This window comes from Pseudoliparis swirei, chromosome 24, assembly GCF_029220125.1.
Source record: "Pseudoliparis swirei isolate HS2019 ecotype Mariana Trench chromosome 24, NWPU_hadal_v1, whole genome shotgun sequence".
NCBI classification, from domain to species: Eukaryota; Metazoa; Chordata; class Actinopteri; order Perciformes; family Liparidae; genus Pseudoliparis; species Pseudoliparis swirei.
In genome coordinates, this window is record NC_079411.1 from 9,062,763 (window position 1) to 9,079,865 (window position 17,103).

At 44.5% G+C, this 17,103-nt stretch overlaps 1 protein-coding gene and 1 long non-coding RNA gene across 4 annotated transcripts in view; both read right to left on the reverse strand.

Annotated features, from left to right (window-relative positions):
- The window catches only part of LOC130190478 (uncharacterized), a 77,215-nt gene extending 73,953 nt beyond the window's left edge, over window positions 1–3,262 (reverse strand). For both annotated transcript variants that reach the window (XR_008830975.1, XR_008830974.1), the window contains exon 1: window positions 2,950–3,262. This is a non-coding gene — a long non-coding RNA (uncharacterized LOC130190478). The remainder of the gene's footprint in view (window positions 1–2,949) is intronic.
- A 1,302-nt stretch (window positions 3,263–4,564) lies between these two features.
- Window positions 4,565–17,103, reverse strand: part of LOC130190474 (vesicle-fusing ATPase) — a 29,417-nt gene continuing 16,878 nt past the window's right edge. The window contains exons 9-21 of one of the 2 annotated variants that reach the window (XM_056409909.1): window positions 16,613–16,812; window positions 16,344–16,509; window positions 15,949–16,023; window positions 14,655–14,842; window positions 13,809–13,904; window positions 13,534–13,690; window positions 12,679–12,812; window positions 12,431–12,577; window positions 11,242–11,376; window positions 10,101–10,214; window positions 8,902–8,957; window positions 8,550–8,608; window positions 4,565–6,125 (exon numbers count right to left, since the gene is read on the reverse strand). In XM_056409909.1, coding sequence (XP_056265884.1) covers window positions 8,578–8,608; window positions 8,902–8,957; window positions 10,101–10,214; window positions 11,242–11,376; window positions 12,431–12,577; window positions 12,679–12,812; window positions 13,534–13,690; window positions 13,809–13,904; window positions 14,655–14,842; window positions 15,949–16,023; window positions 16,344–16,509; window positions 16,613–16,812 — 1,499 coding nt within the window. In that variant the 3' untranslated portion in view covers window positions 4,565–6,125; window positions 8,550–8,577. The remainder of the gene's footprint in view (window positions 6,126–8,549; window positions 8,609–8,901; window positions 8,958–10,100; window positions 10,215–11,241; window positions 11,377–12,430; window positions 12,578–12,678; window positions 12,813–13,533; window positions 13,691–13,808; window positions 13,905–14,654; window positions 14,843–15,948; window positions 16,024–16,343; window positions 16,510–16,612; window positions 16,813–17,103) is intronic. The other variant, XM_056409910.1, reaches the window with a different exon arrangement.

The following is a 17,103-nucleotide window of genomic DNA, read 5'->3' on the forward strand; positions in this document are numbered from 1 at the left end:
TTTTCAGATTTGAGGTCTGTGAAGCATTTGCTAAACTCGTGGAATATGTAAATAAAGTTTATCAATAAATTTTTTGTATTATGATAGTCTGAATATTATTTATAAAAGCATCGCTGAATAAGTCAATTAGTTGTTGTCAAAATGCGTCGGTATTGTGTGGTTGTTGCGTTGCGAACAAGCATCGCTAAACATGTTTCAAAGTGTACATATCCGCTCAAGGTAACCAGTTGTTTCAGATCCCTTCGACCAAACTGTTCCCATGAAAACATAAGAAATGTGACTTAATGGATCAATATTAGGGATGCACCGATCTGATCGGCGCCGATCCATATCGGCCGATATTCCCATTATCGGTTTTGATCGGCGTTCTCAAAACGGCCGATCAGATGACGTAACATCTGCGAGAAAAACTATCAGAGACGTTTCAATCGCAGCGCAACGGAGACGATGCGCCCGGCGAGGGCCGCAGAGTGAGAGGTCCACGAGGGGATCCTCACCACCGAGCGGCGTCCCCGTCCCCCGAGTTGAATCTCTGGGTCAACTCAGCCGACTCTCACATGTCTGCCCCTATAGACTGATGCTCACGGTAAACACATTCGATCGGGAGCGCGCGAGGGTTTTGATAAAGTTAGCGGAAGGATTTAAGTGACAACATCCGGTTTTGCAAAGTTAGCGGAAAGAACCACGTGAAACAACATCCGTTTTTCAAAATAAGATGTCGACAAATCATACACTAACATATAAAAGTAAACAATGAACTGATTTTGTATCTTTAGAGATCGTTTCTGAGATTTAGCTTAAATTATGCTGACATTAAAACATTTTTACTGGACCAAGGAAGAGTTTATAAAAAATAAGTCTGACTTTTGTATGTTAAAAAAAGTCCTGTAAATAGATTTCCCCAAGAGTTCCAGGAAATGAATGATGCAGACGTGTTCCATACATATCTGAAATCCCCTACAATAGCAATCAAACAATTTTAATGTATCAATTAGGACATTTTTCAAAGTAAAAGTCCTAAATGTTTAAAGAAATCGTTAATTTCTTTCATGTTTGAGTTGCTTTATATATGTATTTCCTCATAGTCCTAGGCAATAATGCTACACAATGAATAGAATGCTTCAATCGACACCGTGATCGGTGATCGGTATTATCGGATCGGCAGATACTGATTTCAGTGATTGGTGATCGGCACCAAAAACCTGATCGGTGCATCTCTAATCAATATATAAATTACTTGAGCTGAAACTAATATCTGTTGGCGCAGCGCACAGACTGCGCGTCTTTGAGTGCAGTCAACTTTTGCGTGAAAGAGATCAAAACCAGGTCGGGCGATCTTTTTATTTTTTCTAAAATGTATTTCTTCATCCGTGGCTGTGATGCACTGCTCACTTATACAATCGTAATCGCCGAAATGGATATGAACGGTGACTTGAAGATCTCCAGCAATATGTTTGTGAATGTGTGACGAATCTGGTGAGCGAGACAGAGCCCCGCTGCAGATGTTAAGAGAACACAACGCACCAGTGTTGCCAGGTCCGCGGTTTTCCCACAGAATTGGGCTACTTTTGAAGTGTTGCCGCGGGTTGAATTTTTTGTCCGCTGGTTCGGGTAGACCTATTTTGCATGCAAATTACATGAATATCTTTAACCGGTCATTTTGACCCGAATCAATATTACACCCTCCCCCCGCCTATGGGTCATTTTGACCCGATTCAATGTTTCACCCTCCTGTTACCTTTATATTTACTAACATATTTTACCCTTTGGGTTCAATTTGACCTAATTAAAACCTCCAGAAAATTATTAGAATTAATATTGTTTTCCAAGTTTAAGTGTGAGGCACTTTATGTTTGTTTGTTCAACACCGACATTAAACATTGAATGGGGTCAAATTAATCCTAAAGCGGGGGGAGGGTGTAATATTGATTAGGGTCAAAATGACCCTAAGGCAACACAAGGGTTAAATAAAAATCCATATTTAAAATGAAATAATTTATTTATACCCAAACTGACTCCAGATCAGCACGTACACGCCGACACATCCGCGCACACAGTTGAGCGCACACAGTTGAGCGCACCCCCCCACGTCGACAACGCTCGCAGTGGGTCACTTTCCTATCTCAGGGGGGCATCATGAAGGAGTTCTGGGCATATTTTGAGTTCTGATATTGGGCTGGTTTTTGGGCTGGTTTTATTGGCCATTGGGCTTGTTTTGGGCTGGTTTTGATTGGCCATTGGGCTTGTTTTGTCACACAGACCTGGCAACCCTGCAACGCACGCACGCGTAGGGAAACCAGTAGGTTTGAAAACCAGTAGGGGTGTAACACCGGTTGTCTCTCTTAAGGTGCGTTCACACCAAAAGCGAAGCGATTTTTCGCGTTGCCCAAAACGCGTGAGCAGGGCTCTTAAGTTTTGAAGACAGGCAAGAGTGACATATCCATCATCCCGCCAATCATACTGTTACGTCTGAAAGACTTCCGCTTCCAGCGCGACGAGAGCGGAACTCAAGAGCTGATTGGCCCGAGTTGCGAGATGACCGCCTCAAAGTTGAAATATTTCAACTCGGGGCGAAAATTACGCCGCTGAAAACGCGCCGCTGTAAACGCGTCGGCCACATCGCGTCGCTCCAAACGCGCCGCTGGGGAAATATCGGGTCTATCGCAGCCACTCGCGTCTGTACGTTGACTTTTCATGGGATTCGGTCGCGCGAAAAAATAGTTTCGCTTTTGGTGTGAACGCACCTTAACAGGCGCGCGGAGGGAACGCGTTAAAGACCCGCTTTGGGACGGTGGCCGGGAGGCTTCTTCGCGTTCACCTACATGTACAGTTCGGGTTGACATGAGGACAGAGTCTCGCGTTGCATCGCCGCCCCGTAAAGAAGCCGCTGTACATTGCGCTATAGTGGGGAGGGAGGGGGAGGGGGAGGGATAAATGACTGACACTCACCAATGCTGGACTTGTGGTATGAAGCCGCCTCCCGTGCCGTCAACATGAAAACCCGTGAACCAGGAACAGACGGATTAACACACGAGAAGAAAAAATAGAAACAATACGTAGATATATAACGTTAACGTTAAGCGAGTCCAGGCGGCTGAACCGTCTCGAGTGCCGTAGCTAACGCTTATCCCAGTGTTAGCCCCCCTCTACCGGTTCAGTCCGCTACCGGGTGCGAGGAGACGGGAGCGCCGTGTCTGTCAGGGGCTGCCAAAGCCATGGCCACGGTCTACAAGGGAGAACTCTCTCTCTCCGGCGTTCATTAGCTTTCTGTGCCGTGTGCTCGGTCCTCCTCCCCCTTCCCCCTCCTGCCTGTACAGTATGGGTGAATGCGGGTCAGGAGAAGTAGAGCTGCTGAGAGAGAGAGATAGAGAAAAAGAGAGAGAGAGAGGCGGTTGGTTGTGCACTGCCCCCTACCGGCCAGAGAGGGGTAGCTCCGGGAGGGGGTTTGCGTAATCCCGCGAGCCACAGATAATTAAAAGGGAACGTCTCCCGTTTCCACAGCAACGGGGAAGAACTGTGTTTAAGTACAACGGGCGGTGCGCTTTCATGTTATGCTACTTTACTTTATAACAAGTAGGCTATTAAGTCCCTTACAGCTGTCGATATCATTTAATACATATAGATGCGTTGTTATAGAGTAATATTGTGTTAAAGTTAGTAACCAATACATGGTATCTCCAAATATACCACATTTAAAATGATGTGAACGCAGCAATTATGACCCTGAGCCCCGCCCCCACAAATCACTTGAAACAGTCAATAATGACAATAACAGTATTATCATATTAATGCTAATATTGTTATTATAACAATACACATAATACTTATAGTAATACCCCAAAAGAGCTGTGTTTACATTTGACAGTTTACCTTTAATCCGAGCGGCTGGGGCCCCCACAGACCCCAGAGGTGTTTTATTATATTTCACAGGTGCTTTATTCTCTCATTCCAAGTTGGTCCCGTTTGCCATGCATCCGAATTCAACGTGCCACCCACTGACAGTCTTCGTGTTGTGCTGTCATGGCGTAATATGCTCTGTAGCGCCCCCAGAGGGGAGGCGTTGAAATAGTCCATAGTCCAGATGTCCAGGAAGTGAAGTGGGATGAAAAGGGTTGTTTACCTGCTGTTTGTTTACCTGGCTGCTTCCTGGTCCAGGGTAGCAGGCTGGCACCAATGATCTTCTTCAGCAGTGTATCTGCTCTCTCTCTCTCTCTCTCTCCATATCTTATTACCAACTGTTTACTAAATAAGGAGCTATGATGTACCTTTTACTTTAAATAGTGTGTGTTATTGGTATCCACACAGCATTATTATTACCTTATGAACTGATCATATTTTTGCCAGTGATTATGTCTGTCACATACACATATAGTGGGTTCAAAATTGCAATAGTATCCTCTAAAATGTAGTGTAAAGTATGGCAGAAAATGGAAATACTCAAGTAAGTTCCAAGTACCTCAAAGTTGTACACGGTTTAATGCACTTATGTTACTTCTTCCAGCTAATAATCAACACACGTCCATCCATCCATCAATAAATAAATACATGAGACCAGACGAGCAGCTGTGAGTTTCTTTTTCCTGTGCATCTGTGCCTTTTATTGAAATAATACATCTGCATGTTGATATAGATCTACACACACACTCGCACACACACACAACCACATCATCAACGGTCAGAACAAAACAAGAACTTTGGACGATAAGCACCAAACATGAAAGAAAAACAAATAAATCACCGACTGCCTAAAACCTAGATTTAAATGTACACACACCCACATACACACACACTCACACACACTAAAACACACATGCACACAACTCACGCACACTCCGATGCACTCCACACATGCAGCGTTTGGTTCCCCACGCACACCAACGGAAACAAGCTCGGGTTCCCACGAAGAACCGCAGAGATAAGTACTAAAGGGTTTTTGTTAGTTTTGGAGAATAACTTTTATTTATTTTAGAAATCTTGAACACTGATGATGTTATACAGCTACATTATAGCTTGTCTGAACCGAACTGCACATGACACACACAGACAATCCGACATTTACTCTCACTATCACAGTAACCTAGTAAAGTCAACATCTCTGGCTGGAGGAATGAGGAAGAAGAAACATTCTGATATATTGTTTACATTATTTTGTCTATATATACTATGTACAGAACATGAACGCTTTACATACTGTAGGTTTGAATTACATTTACATATGGACCAGCTTCTTTTTTTGTTCTTTTTTTTTTTTACACACAGCCACTACATTATCACTAAAAGCCTCTCATAGATTAAAATCTGAAATATTTAAACACCTCGGGGATTTGTGTCCGTTGTATTGTGTTTATTCTGATTGTTGGTCGTGGTGATACATATCGTACTATCTCCAGCGGGGCGGGGGAGGGGATATGCAACGAATACAACAAATACTACAGCTGAAAACAAACATGGCTTTTTTTTTGCACGATGCACAAAAAAAGCTCTTTTCTTTTTTACAATCATCCATTCCAATTTCTTGACAGATAACAGATGTTTAACAGTACGACTTCCGGTAGTTCGCTGTGCCATGTCGATAACAGGGCTCTCAAGTTTTGAAGACAGGCAAGCGTGAGATTTCCATCAGCACCCGATACAGCTGACCGTTGCGCGCGCCGGCATCGAGCCGAAAAGAGTTGTTGAGACCAGGGGGGGGGGGGGGGGTGCTAGTGACTATTTCTACTCCGACAAAAGTTGTTGACGGGGGGGGGGTGCTCCATCCCAATGCGCGCAGACCGGCGTCGGAGCTCTGCAGCGGAACAATCGATCGGCGTATTGATGACCCCTGCATTCAAGCATTAAATAGCCGAGAGGGTTTTTCAGCGTGAGGAATTCGATGTGTGGCGGGAGTGCGTGAGATAAGACCGAAATGCGTGAGTCTCACGCTCAATGCGTGAGACTTGAGAGCCCTGTGATAAGTAAAGGTGTTTGCCGTGATACAGAGATATTGCCTACGTAAACATGCGGAGATGAAGGGGACGCGTGTGTTCCCCTCTTTGACCAAGTGGGTGGACGGACAAGAGCACGACCTCTTCTCTTCCTCCTCCTCTTCCTCAGCGTGTTTTCTTCACTCGTAGAAGCTGCGGTCACTAGAAAGAGGAAAAAGCAGGAGATGGTTGGTTCAGTTTCCCACCACGGTAGACTCCTTTCACGAGAGGGACACTTTTTAGCAACCCTCAACAAACCCCAGTGTACTCACACAGCACCAGCACAACGCAGGGCGGTGTCCTGAGGTAAATAAAATACGACCAGCGGGATTTAACCGGCTATAAAACAAGAAGGGAGCAGCGTTGAGCACCGTCGCTCATCCATCTTTCGTGATTGATGCACTCTTCATTCCGTGTGCAGATGCTGGCCAGAAGGCCACGAGGAGCCTCAACCCTCACACACACCATCCAAAAAGACACTTTGAAAGATTGCATTGGCTTCCACTCCAGCCATCTACTCTAATCTGGCCAGGTAAAGGTGCGTTCACACCAAAAGCGAAACTATTTTTTCGCGTGACCGAATCCCATGAAAAGTCAACGTACAGACGCGTGTGGCTGCGATAGACACGATATTTTCCCGGGCGGCGCGTTTGGGGCGACGCGATGTGGGCGACAAGTTTTCAGCGACGCAATTTTCGACCCGAGTTGAAATATTTCAACTTTGAGGCGGTCATCTCGCAACTCGGGCCAATCAGCTCTTGAGTTCCGCTCTCATCGCACTGGAGGCGGAAGTCTTTCAGACGTAACAGTAACTTCATCGGTGAAAGTGACCGAGCTGAGTGAGCCTACGGGTGATGTCATGAACCCAAACACGAGGGCGTTAGTGTGTGAGACGTCCACAACAAGTATAAAGCAGAAGTAGTGGTTAGTTATTCTGGTGGATGAAGGAGATGATAACGGTCTTTACGGAGACGAGACACAGAGATAAGCCCCGCCCCTCGCGGAGCGTCTCAACGCTTATGACCTGAACACGGTGAATGGTCGAGCGAGTGAACTCACGCGTTTTGGGGCGACGCGAAAAATCGCATCACTTTTGGTGTGAACGCACCTTTAGGGTTGCAGCAGATTTGTACATTCAGTGCTGCAGTACAGTGCGAAGTCTGTGTCATGGTGGACAAGGGAAAGATTCCCATGTTACCAAATTACAACAAAGGCGAGAAATACTGAACATTAAATACAACACTGTATTAAGGAAATATGAGTTAAATTACATTACACTGTCGCTGACATGAGCATCCGTGTTTGATTATTTTCAAGACACTTTAGAGATAACAATAAACTAGTCATTGCGATAACCCAGAGAGAACGGGAATTTCGTAATTATGACAACTCAGAGATAATTATTATGATGCAGAGATAAAGTGAAACTTGGAATTATAAAACCCAGAGATAGCGTGTAACTCATAATTAGAATAGCACAGAGATAACTTGAACTTCGTAATTATGACAATACAGAGATAACAAGAATTACGTAATTACGATAACCCAGAGATAACTTGAAACTTGTGATTATGAAACCCAGAGATAGCTTGGAACTCGTAAGTATAATAACCCAGAGCTACCTAGAGATAAATGTACTCCTGTATCTGAATGGGTTATATGCTAGCAAGCTAACAGTCAATAAATGTAGTGACCAAAGTAACAGCTAATCTTTACAAATGGTAGAGATTGTAGAGTAAATCGTGCTCTTGTGTATACTATGTGTGGTATAAGCCATTTTAATTGAGTCATGTGTTCTTCTCCATTTAGTAAACACTTCTTTAGCTTGTAAGTACGCTAAATTTGAATTTGTGAAGACTCCTGAAACCTGTAGCTTTAAGAGGCAGGACTGGAGATGACATCCACAATAAAAAAGCTAAAACATGCTAACAACATGCTTCGCACTCGATGGAACCGCTCATGCTCAGAAATGAATGCAATTGAGCTATAATGCAAATTTTTAGCAACAGTAAAAAGAAAATGATGACGGGGGAGTAAAACAATTCCATGCCTGCATGACATTTGGAATGTCATGTTACATAAACTCAACAAAAATTATGAATGATAATGTCAACTGTAGGGGGCGATATAAAATATACTATGTAAGATATACGGAGGGTACAAAATCCCATGTAGGAATCCATTTGGCCATCGAAAAGAGTCGTGAAGATGGCGGGGCAAAGAGCTGCTGAAAGACAGGCGAGATTATTGAGAAATAAAAAGTGGCAGTGTTTCTCTGCCAAATACGGCCAGTTATAACTGATGTGACCTTTTCTCAGTCAGATATATCACCAGCAGCTGTGATGGCTTACGTTAGCTAATGTATGCAAATGTTACATAGATAGAGCTGATGATAGAGTTTATGTGATAATTCTTCTCTCTTATGAATGTTAAAATAAAAGACTATAGATTTACTTGGCGAACAAAATACAATCTCCCAAGTTAAACACCATAAACAGTTACTTTTGAATGCTAAGCTAGCGGCTAACTGACCAGCTACTGCTAATCTATCAGGCACTCGTCGCGTTGCTTTGCTGATGGCCTTACCAGTGCACAGCGAGAGCGACCGACAGCTTTAAATTCGGATTTGATCGCCTTCTTTCAACCTGGTGATTGCAAAAATGAAGCTGTTAAGGTCAGTCGTTGGTGCCTTTTCTGCATGTTTTGTACTTGGATTTACAATATTCCTTATCCTCATTAATATGTGTTCAAAGTACATTCTGCAAATGGTGTTTTATAGAAATAACAAAATACATAATAGTCTAAAGAGAACACGCGGACAGGCGATACAAGGAGAAACGTAAAAATGAATGGAGATGAGAATAAAGGAAGAGGGATTAAGTTGATGGAAGTTGTGGGTAAGCGATGGAAATGATTGGTGCAGAGCGGTTGTACTCACGCCCCCTCCTCTCTGAGCAGAGACAGGAACTTGGTGACTCTGTATTCGGCGACCATCTAGAGAACGAGAGAGAGAGAGAGAGTGAAGAGTCTGGAAGAAACAAACAACCGACGGCAGCTTGGTCTGACTGTGTAAAGGTCTGCCGGTTAGCTCAGCTCAGCATGCAGTGAAAAACAGCTGGAACAGCTGTCTTCGCTCTGTCTTCGAGGAATACTTCGACAGCAAAAGGACCATCTGTGTACCCATCACTCAACCCGTGTGACCTTCAATTCTTGAAGTTGTCCGAACGCCTCCAAGGGGAACAAAGAATCCCAAAGCGGAGTAAGGTCTTGACACTCTTTACAGCAAAACTATTAAAATATCAATTTACAAACTTGTACACAGGCGCGTAACTTGTCCCTAAATGGGATTTAAATGGATGTTTTAATATATTTTCGGTGTTGTTTAAGGGGGCCCCCATTGACTTCAATTCATCAAGACTTCTCGTGGTTGTTGCTAGTCCTTTCACCGTGAAGGCATTCGAGGAAAACAACGTTTTCTTCAATAATTACATGTAAGATGGGGTGAGTAATCAATACACAAAGGGTCTTTAGTGAGGGACGCATTTCTTTAAGGCAACAACAGCCTATTGGCCCCTCTAAAGCTCACAAAATGTTGCAACTGGTTTCATGGGGATTTAACCCTTGTGTTGCCTTAGGGTCATTTTGACCCGAATCAATATTACACCCTCCCCCCGCCTTAGGATTAATTTGACCCCATTCAATGTTTAATGTCGGTGTTCTTTCGGTAGTCAACAAACAAACATAAAGTGCCTCACACTTAAACTTGGAAAACAATATTAATTCTAATAATTTTCTGGAGGTTTTAATTGCTGGCGTCAAATTGAACCCAAAGGGTAAAATATGTTAGTAAATATAAAGGTAACAGGAGGGTGAAACATTGAATCGGGTCAAAATGACCCAAAGGCGGGGGGAGGGTGTAATATTGATTCGGGTCAAAATGACCCTAAGGCAACACAAGGGTTAAGTACGACAAGGGCTAACGGGGACTTTAACTAGAAATGACATTTTGCAATTCAATTATTACTGTATTCCTGTCACCACGTAACGTCCCGTTTTATTCCTGTTGTGTTGTTTTCTATTGTCTAAACACCCACACACATCACCGGAACAGTATGTATTCTGTGAAGTGTCCTTCACCTGCAGTGACATCTCGATGAGGACGAGGAGCTTCTTGATGCCGATCCACACTCGCTTCCCTTTGAGCTGATGTGAGATGCTGGCCCGCTCTTTATCTGTGAAGCTCCCCAGCAGCTGCAAAGACAACAAAGACAACAAATACATTAGATCTCCAATACCACCTTTAAAATCCCCAACCGAATCTATCAAATGAAGCGAATCACATATTCACGAAGGCTCCAGGAGCTTACCTTTACTAGAATAACTGTCTCCGCATTATTAATACAATGAGGGTTGTTACTGTATGCTGCTCGGCCTTCTGATTGAACTGCTCTCATTAACTCTCTACACACACACATCATAATCCTCTCTACAGCACACACATTACTACTCAGGAGTGGATCATTATTAGTTATTCAGCCTATTTAAATTATTTATTTTCTTTATATTATTTGTGTTTCATTATTTTGTATGCAATCTATTCAACTATTATGCTTATTCCCCTTCTTCTTTATTTTTATTTTTTCTTGGCGTGAGTACTGGTTGATGTATGTTGTTCTTTCTGTGTGTTGTACACTACACATAAACATCATGTGTACCAAGGCAAACAACTGGAACATTGAAAAAGAAAGTGACTGAATGTAAATACATATTGTTATGTTGTGTAAAGAAAAAGTGAGTAAAAAAAAAAAAAAAAAAACTTCAACCGAGAAACTAGATAAAAAAGGAGCAGCCGATGAAAACAACCCCTTTTCAATTATGTTAAAGCCGCTTAGATAGATAGATAGATAGATGTATACTTTATTGATCCCGCAAGCGGGAAATTACAGGCAGATATATATTCTTTCAGTACCTTAAGTGAAAGTCTAATGTCCCCCACCCCACCCCACCCCAAACACACACACACACACACAAAGGATACAGAGTCGATCATTTTCAGGGTTGTGTGTGCATGAATGTGTGCTCTTGAGAACAGGGGATGGTAATGCACCACAGCCACATCAACCAAGAGGAACCGGTTATTTTGCTCTGCAAACAAAGAGCGAATCCCCCGAAAAGAGCCGGCCCCCCTCATCCCTGATCATCGTGTCCACGTTTGGGGCGGACCATCACGAGCCCCTTGACCTCTCAAGCAGCCAAACGCGTTGACTCTGGTTCGTACCTCTAAAGCGTCGACGAGCTGCTCCCCGGTAGAGATGTTGGGGATGTGGATGGTGGTGCTGAAGGCGTCCAGCATCTCCATCTCCTGCAACACGTCCTTCCTGCTGGTGGTGCCGATGATGAGCAGCTTCCGGCCCTGCAGGGAGGAGTGGACGCTTGGTTTTTTCCTCCGTTAATCACACCGCATGGCAAATTTGCAAGCAATTTTTTTTTTACATGACGAGCGGAGATCGATAGTCCCTTTATTTCAGGTTATGGTGAGTCAACGTGAGATAAACAGATATACTGTTCCAGCTTTTGTTGATTTAATTCAAAAGAACATGTATCTCGGTCTCCAGCTACTCGTAGTTTAATTTAGTAATAATAGTTAAAGGGCAACACTGAAGCAGAAAAAAAGATATTATGGGGCATAATTTTGTTATTGCCTGATTATTATATAATTGAGCTGTCATCTTAAAGGAACAGTCAACATGTTTTGCTTTATTCTCAGGAAAAGATCCACTCTCATGTCTGTCCTTTAACCCTTGTGTTGCCTTCGGGTCAATTTGACCCGATTCAATGTTTAATGTCGGTGTTCTTTCGGGAGTCAACAAACAAACATAAAGTAGTACACTTAAACTTGGGAACGAATATTAATTCTAATAATTTTCTGGAGATTTTAATAGCTGGGGTCATATTGACCTCAAGGGTAAAATATGTTAGTAAATATAAAGGTAACAGGAGGGTTAAACATTGAATCGGGTCATATTGACCCGAAGGCGACAGGAGGGTTAAATATGAAGCTAAAGTCAGCAACCACTTGGTCTAGCTTAGCATAAAGACCAGAAACAGAGGGGGAGTGGGGGATTGGACGTCAAGCTGGGCGAGTTTCATTCGTGGCAGCTATTCTCAGCCACAGCACCATCTAGTGGGCTGTAGCTGAACTGCCAAAAGGTCTAACTTTTTATATTTTTGGTAATATACAAAGCTAGTTATTGTTTTGTCTTGAGTGGAACACACAATAATTCACCTGAATAAAAAATGTGATATTAAAAAGAATGAATCCAATGTGTTCTGCCACCGTTAGCAGCAGCATGTTTTCCTTTCACATGTCTTTAAGGGTGTCCTCTGTTGTTGTTTAGTTACAAAAGGTCACTGTAGGGTGCACATAATAGTAACAATGTGTATTCAGGTGCCAGAGGAACTCTGACCTTTGGCGGAGCTTTCTTCAGCAGCACCAGCAGAGCCTGAAGCACCAGGTTGGAGAAACGAGGCCCGATGGGGACATAGTCCAGCAGACGCTCAATGTCGTCTACCACCACGCAGCTGAGCTGTGACTTATAGGCGTCATCGAAAACCTGAAACAGGAAGTGGGGTGAGGGGGGCGACGACAAACGGTTGAGGAAATGGACAAAGGAAACACTGGCAGGGAGAATAGTTGCATAAGCTCTTGTCTCACCTTTTTGATTGCCTGGCACTTGGAGATCTCCGAGTGTCCAATCATCTTGTCTGGAGAGCAGATCTTAATGAAGGGGAACTCCGAGTCCTCTGCAATCTGAGCTGCCAAGGCCGTCTTTCCACTGTGGGGCGGGCCTTGTGTGTGGCGAGAGCAGAGGAGGGCTACCATTTACTGACTGCACGTGTCCGTGCTTGTACGTGTGTGTGGTTTGTTTTATGACACAATAGGCGGTTGGGTCAACGCTGGGATAGAAAAACCTGTCAAAAATTAAGCTTTCTAAATTTGAGAAATCTTTATACTTGAGTTAATATATCGGTTCCCAGGATGCCCCAAACATTTCTGTGATCAAAAGTATGCTGTTATTCAATTTTGAAAGTGGTGTCCCCACGTGACACCTCCTAGTCAAGGTCCTCGCGGGGCTGTGATTATAAGTATACGTGTGTGTGTGTGTGTGTGTGTGTGTGTAGCGTCTATAGGTCGTGCTAACTTCGTGCTCGCAAAAACAACTGGTATCAGAGCGAGCTGTGGTCTTGTTTGATTACAGTCCGACTGAGAGACAAACCTTTTGAAATGGTTCATGTTCAAAATAATGTTAATTTGAAGAGCTGCAAGAGCCTCGTGCCTAATCCCTAAAATGGGAGGTCGCTATGGACCATTTATCATCAATTCGGCGGTTTGAAATAAACCATAATTGCAGATGTTCTCTATTCGAGTGGTGTAAATATTTGCATTGATCTCACTTGTCTGGATGACTGTTACCACGGAAACTCAGTTCATTTCATTGAACCTCTTTGATTGGAATAATAGTGCATGAAAGTATTCGTGCTCAGTCTTTTTGTGTGTCTGGCTTCCTACCCTCCAGTAGCACGGCCACCAGTGGTGTGCGGTCACTGTTCTTGGTCTGCTGCACCAGCAGCTCTCCGTCGCCCAGGATACGAGTGACCGGGTCTCCCCATTTGATGATGCCGTTCATGATGTAGTTGGAGTAGTCCTCCTGGTTCGTACCAAACGCCTGAATAGAAAAAATACACGGCCAAGCATCAGGAACTGCGTTCTCCTTTTGCACATTACAGGATTCAAGCGTGTTCTGCGGTCCGGGACGTGAACCGTAAAACGAGCCCGGTACGTACGGGTTTGATGTCGTTGTTGAGGGATCCCATGAAGTCGCTTCTGGTGACCTGCAGCTTCTCTGCCTTCTCCATGTCCACTTCCACCGTGGACGTGGCCTGGAGAAGAACGCACACACGCAAACGCATCAAAACACCGTCAGGTTGGAAGGGAACCCCACTGGTTTTCTCAAAGTTTAGTTTCCTAACTGTTTTAACTCAAACTAAAATCAAGGACTATTTATTTAGGACTTCATCTGGGTTAGTTCAGTGGATTTAGTCACATGATGAAAACTGTACTGAAAAACTTAAACCTTAATTTGAGATAACTTTGTCTACATTACTCTCAAGCAAGAAGCTAATTTTCATGGCTTCTGCTTTTAGGAATGGGATTAATACGTGTTCAAGTATTAACATTCGCGATATGCTAAAACCTGGCTTTTAATAAAGCAACATGCTAGGTAGCTACTGCAGGCAGCAAGCTAGGTCGCTATGCTAACGTTACGCTTTTTATTCAGTTCTTTGCACATTTTCACCTCTGTTTTTAGATTTTAAAAGGCTAAAAGATAAAAGACCACACACTCCAAACAGTCACATTCTCCAATATGTAATCTAATGTGTGCTAACAGACCCGTTTCCCATCATGCTTTGGGTGACGTAAAGCGTGACACGGGCCAGGGTCACGACAACTTTTACAATGTTTACTTTCTGCGCACCGCTATTTGGCAGCTGTTATCACAATAAATACAAATTACTACATTATTTTATACGCTTTTCCCCCCTCACATTGTAATCTTGAGCTCTATATGCGATGGCGTCCCAACCCAAACCCTAACCAAGCTTTTGAGGATTGGAGAAGCGCAGAGCAACCTTGATGTGCCGGTTCATGGCCGTGGACTGAGCGGCCCGGACCAGACCCTCCAGCTCCGCGCCGCTGTAGTTCTTGGTGTCGGCCGCCAGCTCCTTGATGTCGACGTCGGGGGCGAGGAGGTTGTAGCTTCGCATCTTGTTGGTGTGGATGGTCAGGATCTGGACACGCCCCTTCTCATCCGGCAGACCTGGAGGGGAGAGGACGAGGAGGAGGAGGGGTTGGGTGGGGGGGGGGGGGCGTAAGGACAAGATGGACACGGGAAGGAAAGAGGAGCCGAGGGTTCATTGGGAGAGAGGGATGAGGCAGAGTTGATATAGAAGAATGAAAGAAGTGAGGAGAGGAGGGAGGAAGGATGAGAAAGAGGGAGGCAATACAAATGGAAAAGGTAACATGAGTGAAATGGCCTTCACATGGAAGTCCACATTCACATATTTGATACTTCATGCTGCCTGATTGGCACGATGCGATTCAAAACACAAGGAGAGGGTCCGACATGTTCACGGTATTTTAAATGATTGCATAACATAATTTCTATGGCAAGATCATCTTTACACAAATGAAAACCACTTTCATCATTTTTAAAGCGTGAATTCAATCTGCGAGAGTAAAAAAGATGACAAACAAACTGCAGCCACGGACACGTGACGTAACAACGACGTAGAGGCCGACTGGTGATGTCGTCTGGTCTCATTTAGTCACTTGTTATTTAAGACACTTAAAATCTGTATCCATCGATGTATTTGATATCGTTCGACTATTTTAAGGCAGAGTTAACCAAAGACCTTATTTCAGGCATCTAACCAAAAAACCCAGAGTGAACCAGGAAGTGCAAAATATGCTGATTCATTCATTATGAACAGAGCCAATGGGAATAATTGAACAGAGGTTTACAGGTACAGGTACACTTCTTCTCTTCTATTTCAGTATAAGATAAAAGACAAGCATTAGCAGAGTTTTGATTATTTAAACTGAATACTATTTTTTTTTAAATACTATCAGACAAATCAAAAGTACGACTGAATATGTAGACAAATACTATCTTAAGCTGTGGTACTTGATAAACCAGAAACAATCATAGTCACGGGCTCCACCTATGCTACACACACACAAACAACCTCTCGACCAATCACTGCTCTGCACCCACATGGCCACGCCCATCTCATTAACTGGACGTGTGCAGAGGGAAAAGGCCCCAGCAAGGGGACGCTAACTTAAACCAGGCTGAGTTGTTCGTATGATAAACGGGGCGAGCGGACCTAGGAGAGAGAGAGGGGGCGGTCCCGTGGTACTCACTGATTTCCATCTTGACCTCGAACCTGCCGGGCCTCATCAGGGCGTCGTCGATCAGGTCGGGCCTGTTGGTCATACCTGGAGAGACAGAAGAGGAAACGGCAGAGGTTGAGAGAAGGCAGACGGGTTCTTCAAGAGGTGACCGCTGAACGCTGCTGTAAGCATTCATATCATCATCATCATCATCATCATCATCACCTCTCACTGATATCGTGAGGTAGGTTTACAATGTGGGACCCGTTTCAAAGAACCGTCACTTTTTTTTTCAGGGCTCTGGTCTGTGTGTGTGTGTGTCACCAATCCGTAGAACATATCGTACAGCTAGCGAGGGAGGGTTGTGTGTGTGTGTGTGTGTGCGAGGGGGGGGGGGGGATCAGTTCCCTCTGATGGCTACTGACCGATGACCAGGATGTTGTTCAGCTGCTCCACGCCGTCGATCTTGGACAGCAGCTGGTTGACCACGGTGTCGTGCACGCCCGTGCTGCTGGCGCCCGTGCCTCTCTGCTTGCAGATGGCGTCCAGCTCGTCAAAGATGATGATGTGGAGGCCGCTGTTGGCTCCCAGCTGCAGACCAGTCGAGTTAGTTCCGGGGTGTGTTTTTTAAATTAATTTGTTAATGACTTGAACACAACAAAGAAGCACATTGAGAGTCCCCCCCCCCCCTCACCCTCTTCTGCTCTTCCTCTGCGTCGGCGAACAGCTTGCGGATGTTGGCCTCGGACTCGCCGACGTACTTGTTGAGGATCTCGGGGCCGTTGACGACCTTCGGCTCGCGGGCGTTGAGCATCTTGCCGATCTGCCTCGCCATCAGCGTCTTACCACAACCAGGGGGGCCGAAGAGCATGATGCCCTTCACATGCTTACACCCTGGGAGGGGGAGAGAGGGAGAGAGAAGGGAAGGAAAGGGAAGAGAGGGGAAGAGGGGGGAGAGAAGGGAAAGAGGGAGAGAGAGAGGGAATAGAGATGGAGAGGGGGAAGGGAGGAGAGGGAGAGGGGGAGAGAGTGGGGGAGATGTGAGTAATACATGGAGACAGAGGAAGAAGCTCGGAGAGGAGAGCAGACATATGTATTCATGTGAAAGCTGCAGAGGGAGAAGAAACTGGATTAATAAAACAGATTATACAACCAAGGAGCATGGACTGTGCGTGTGTGTGTGTG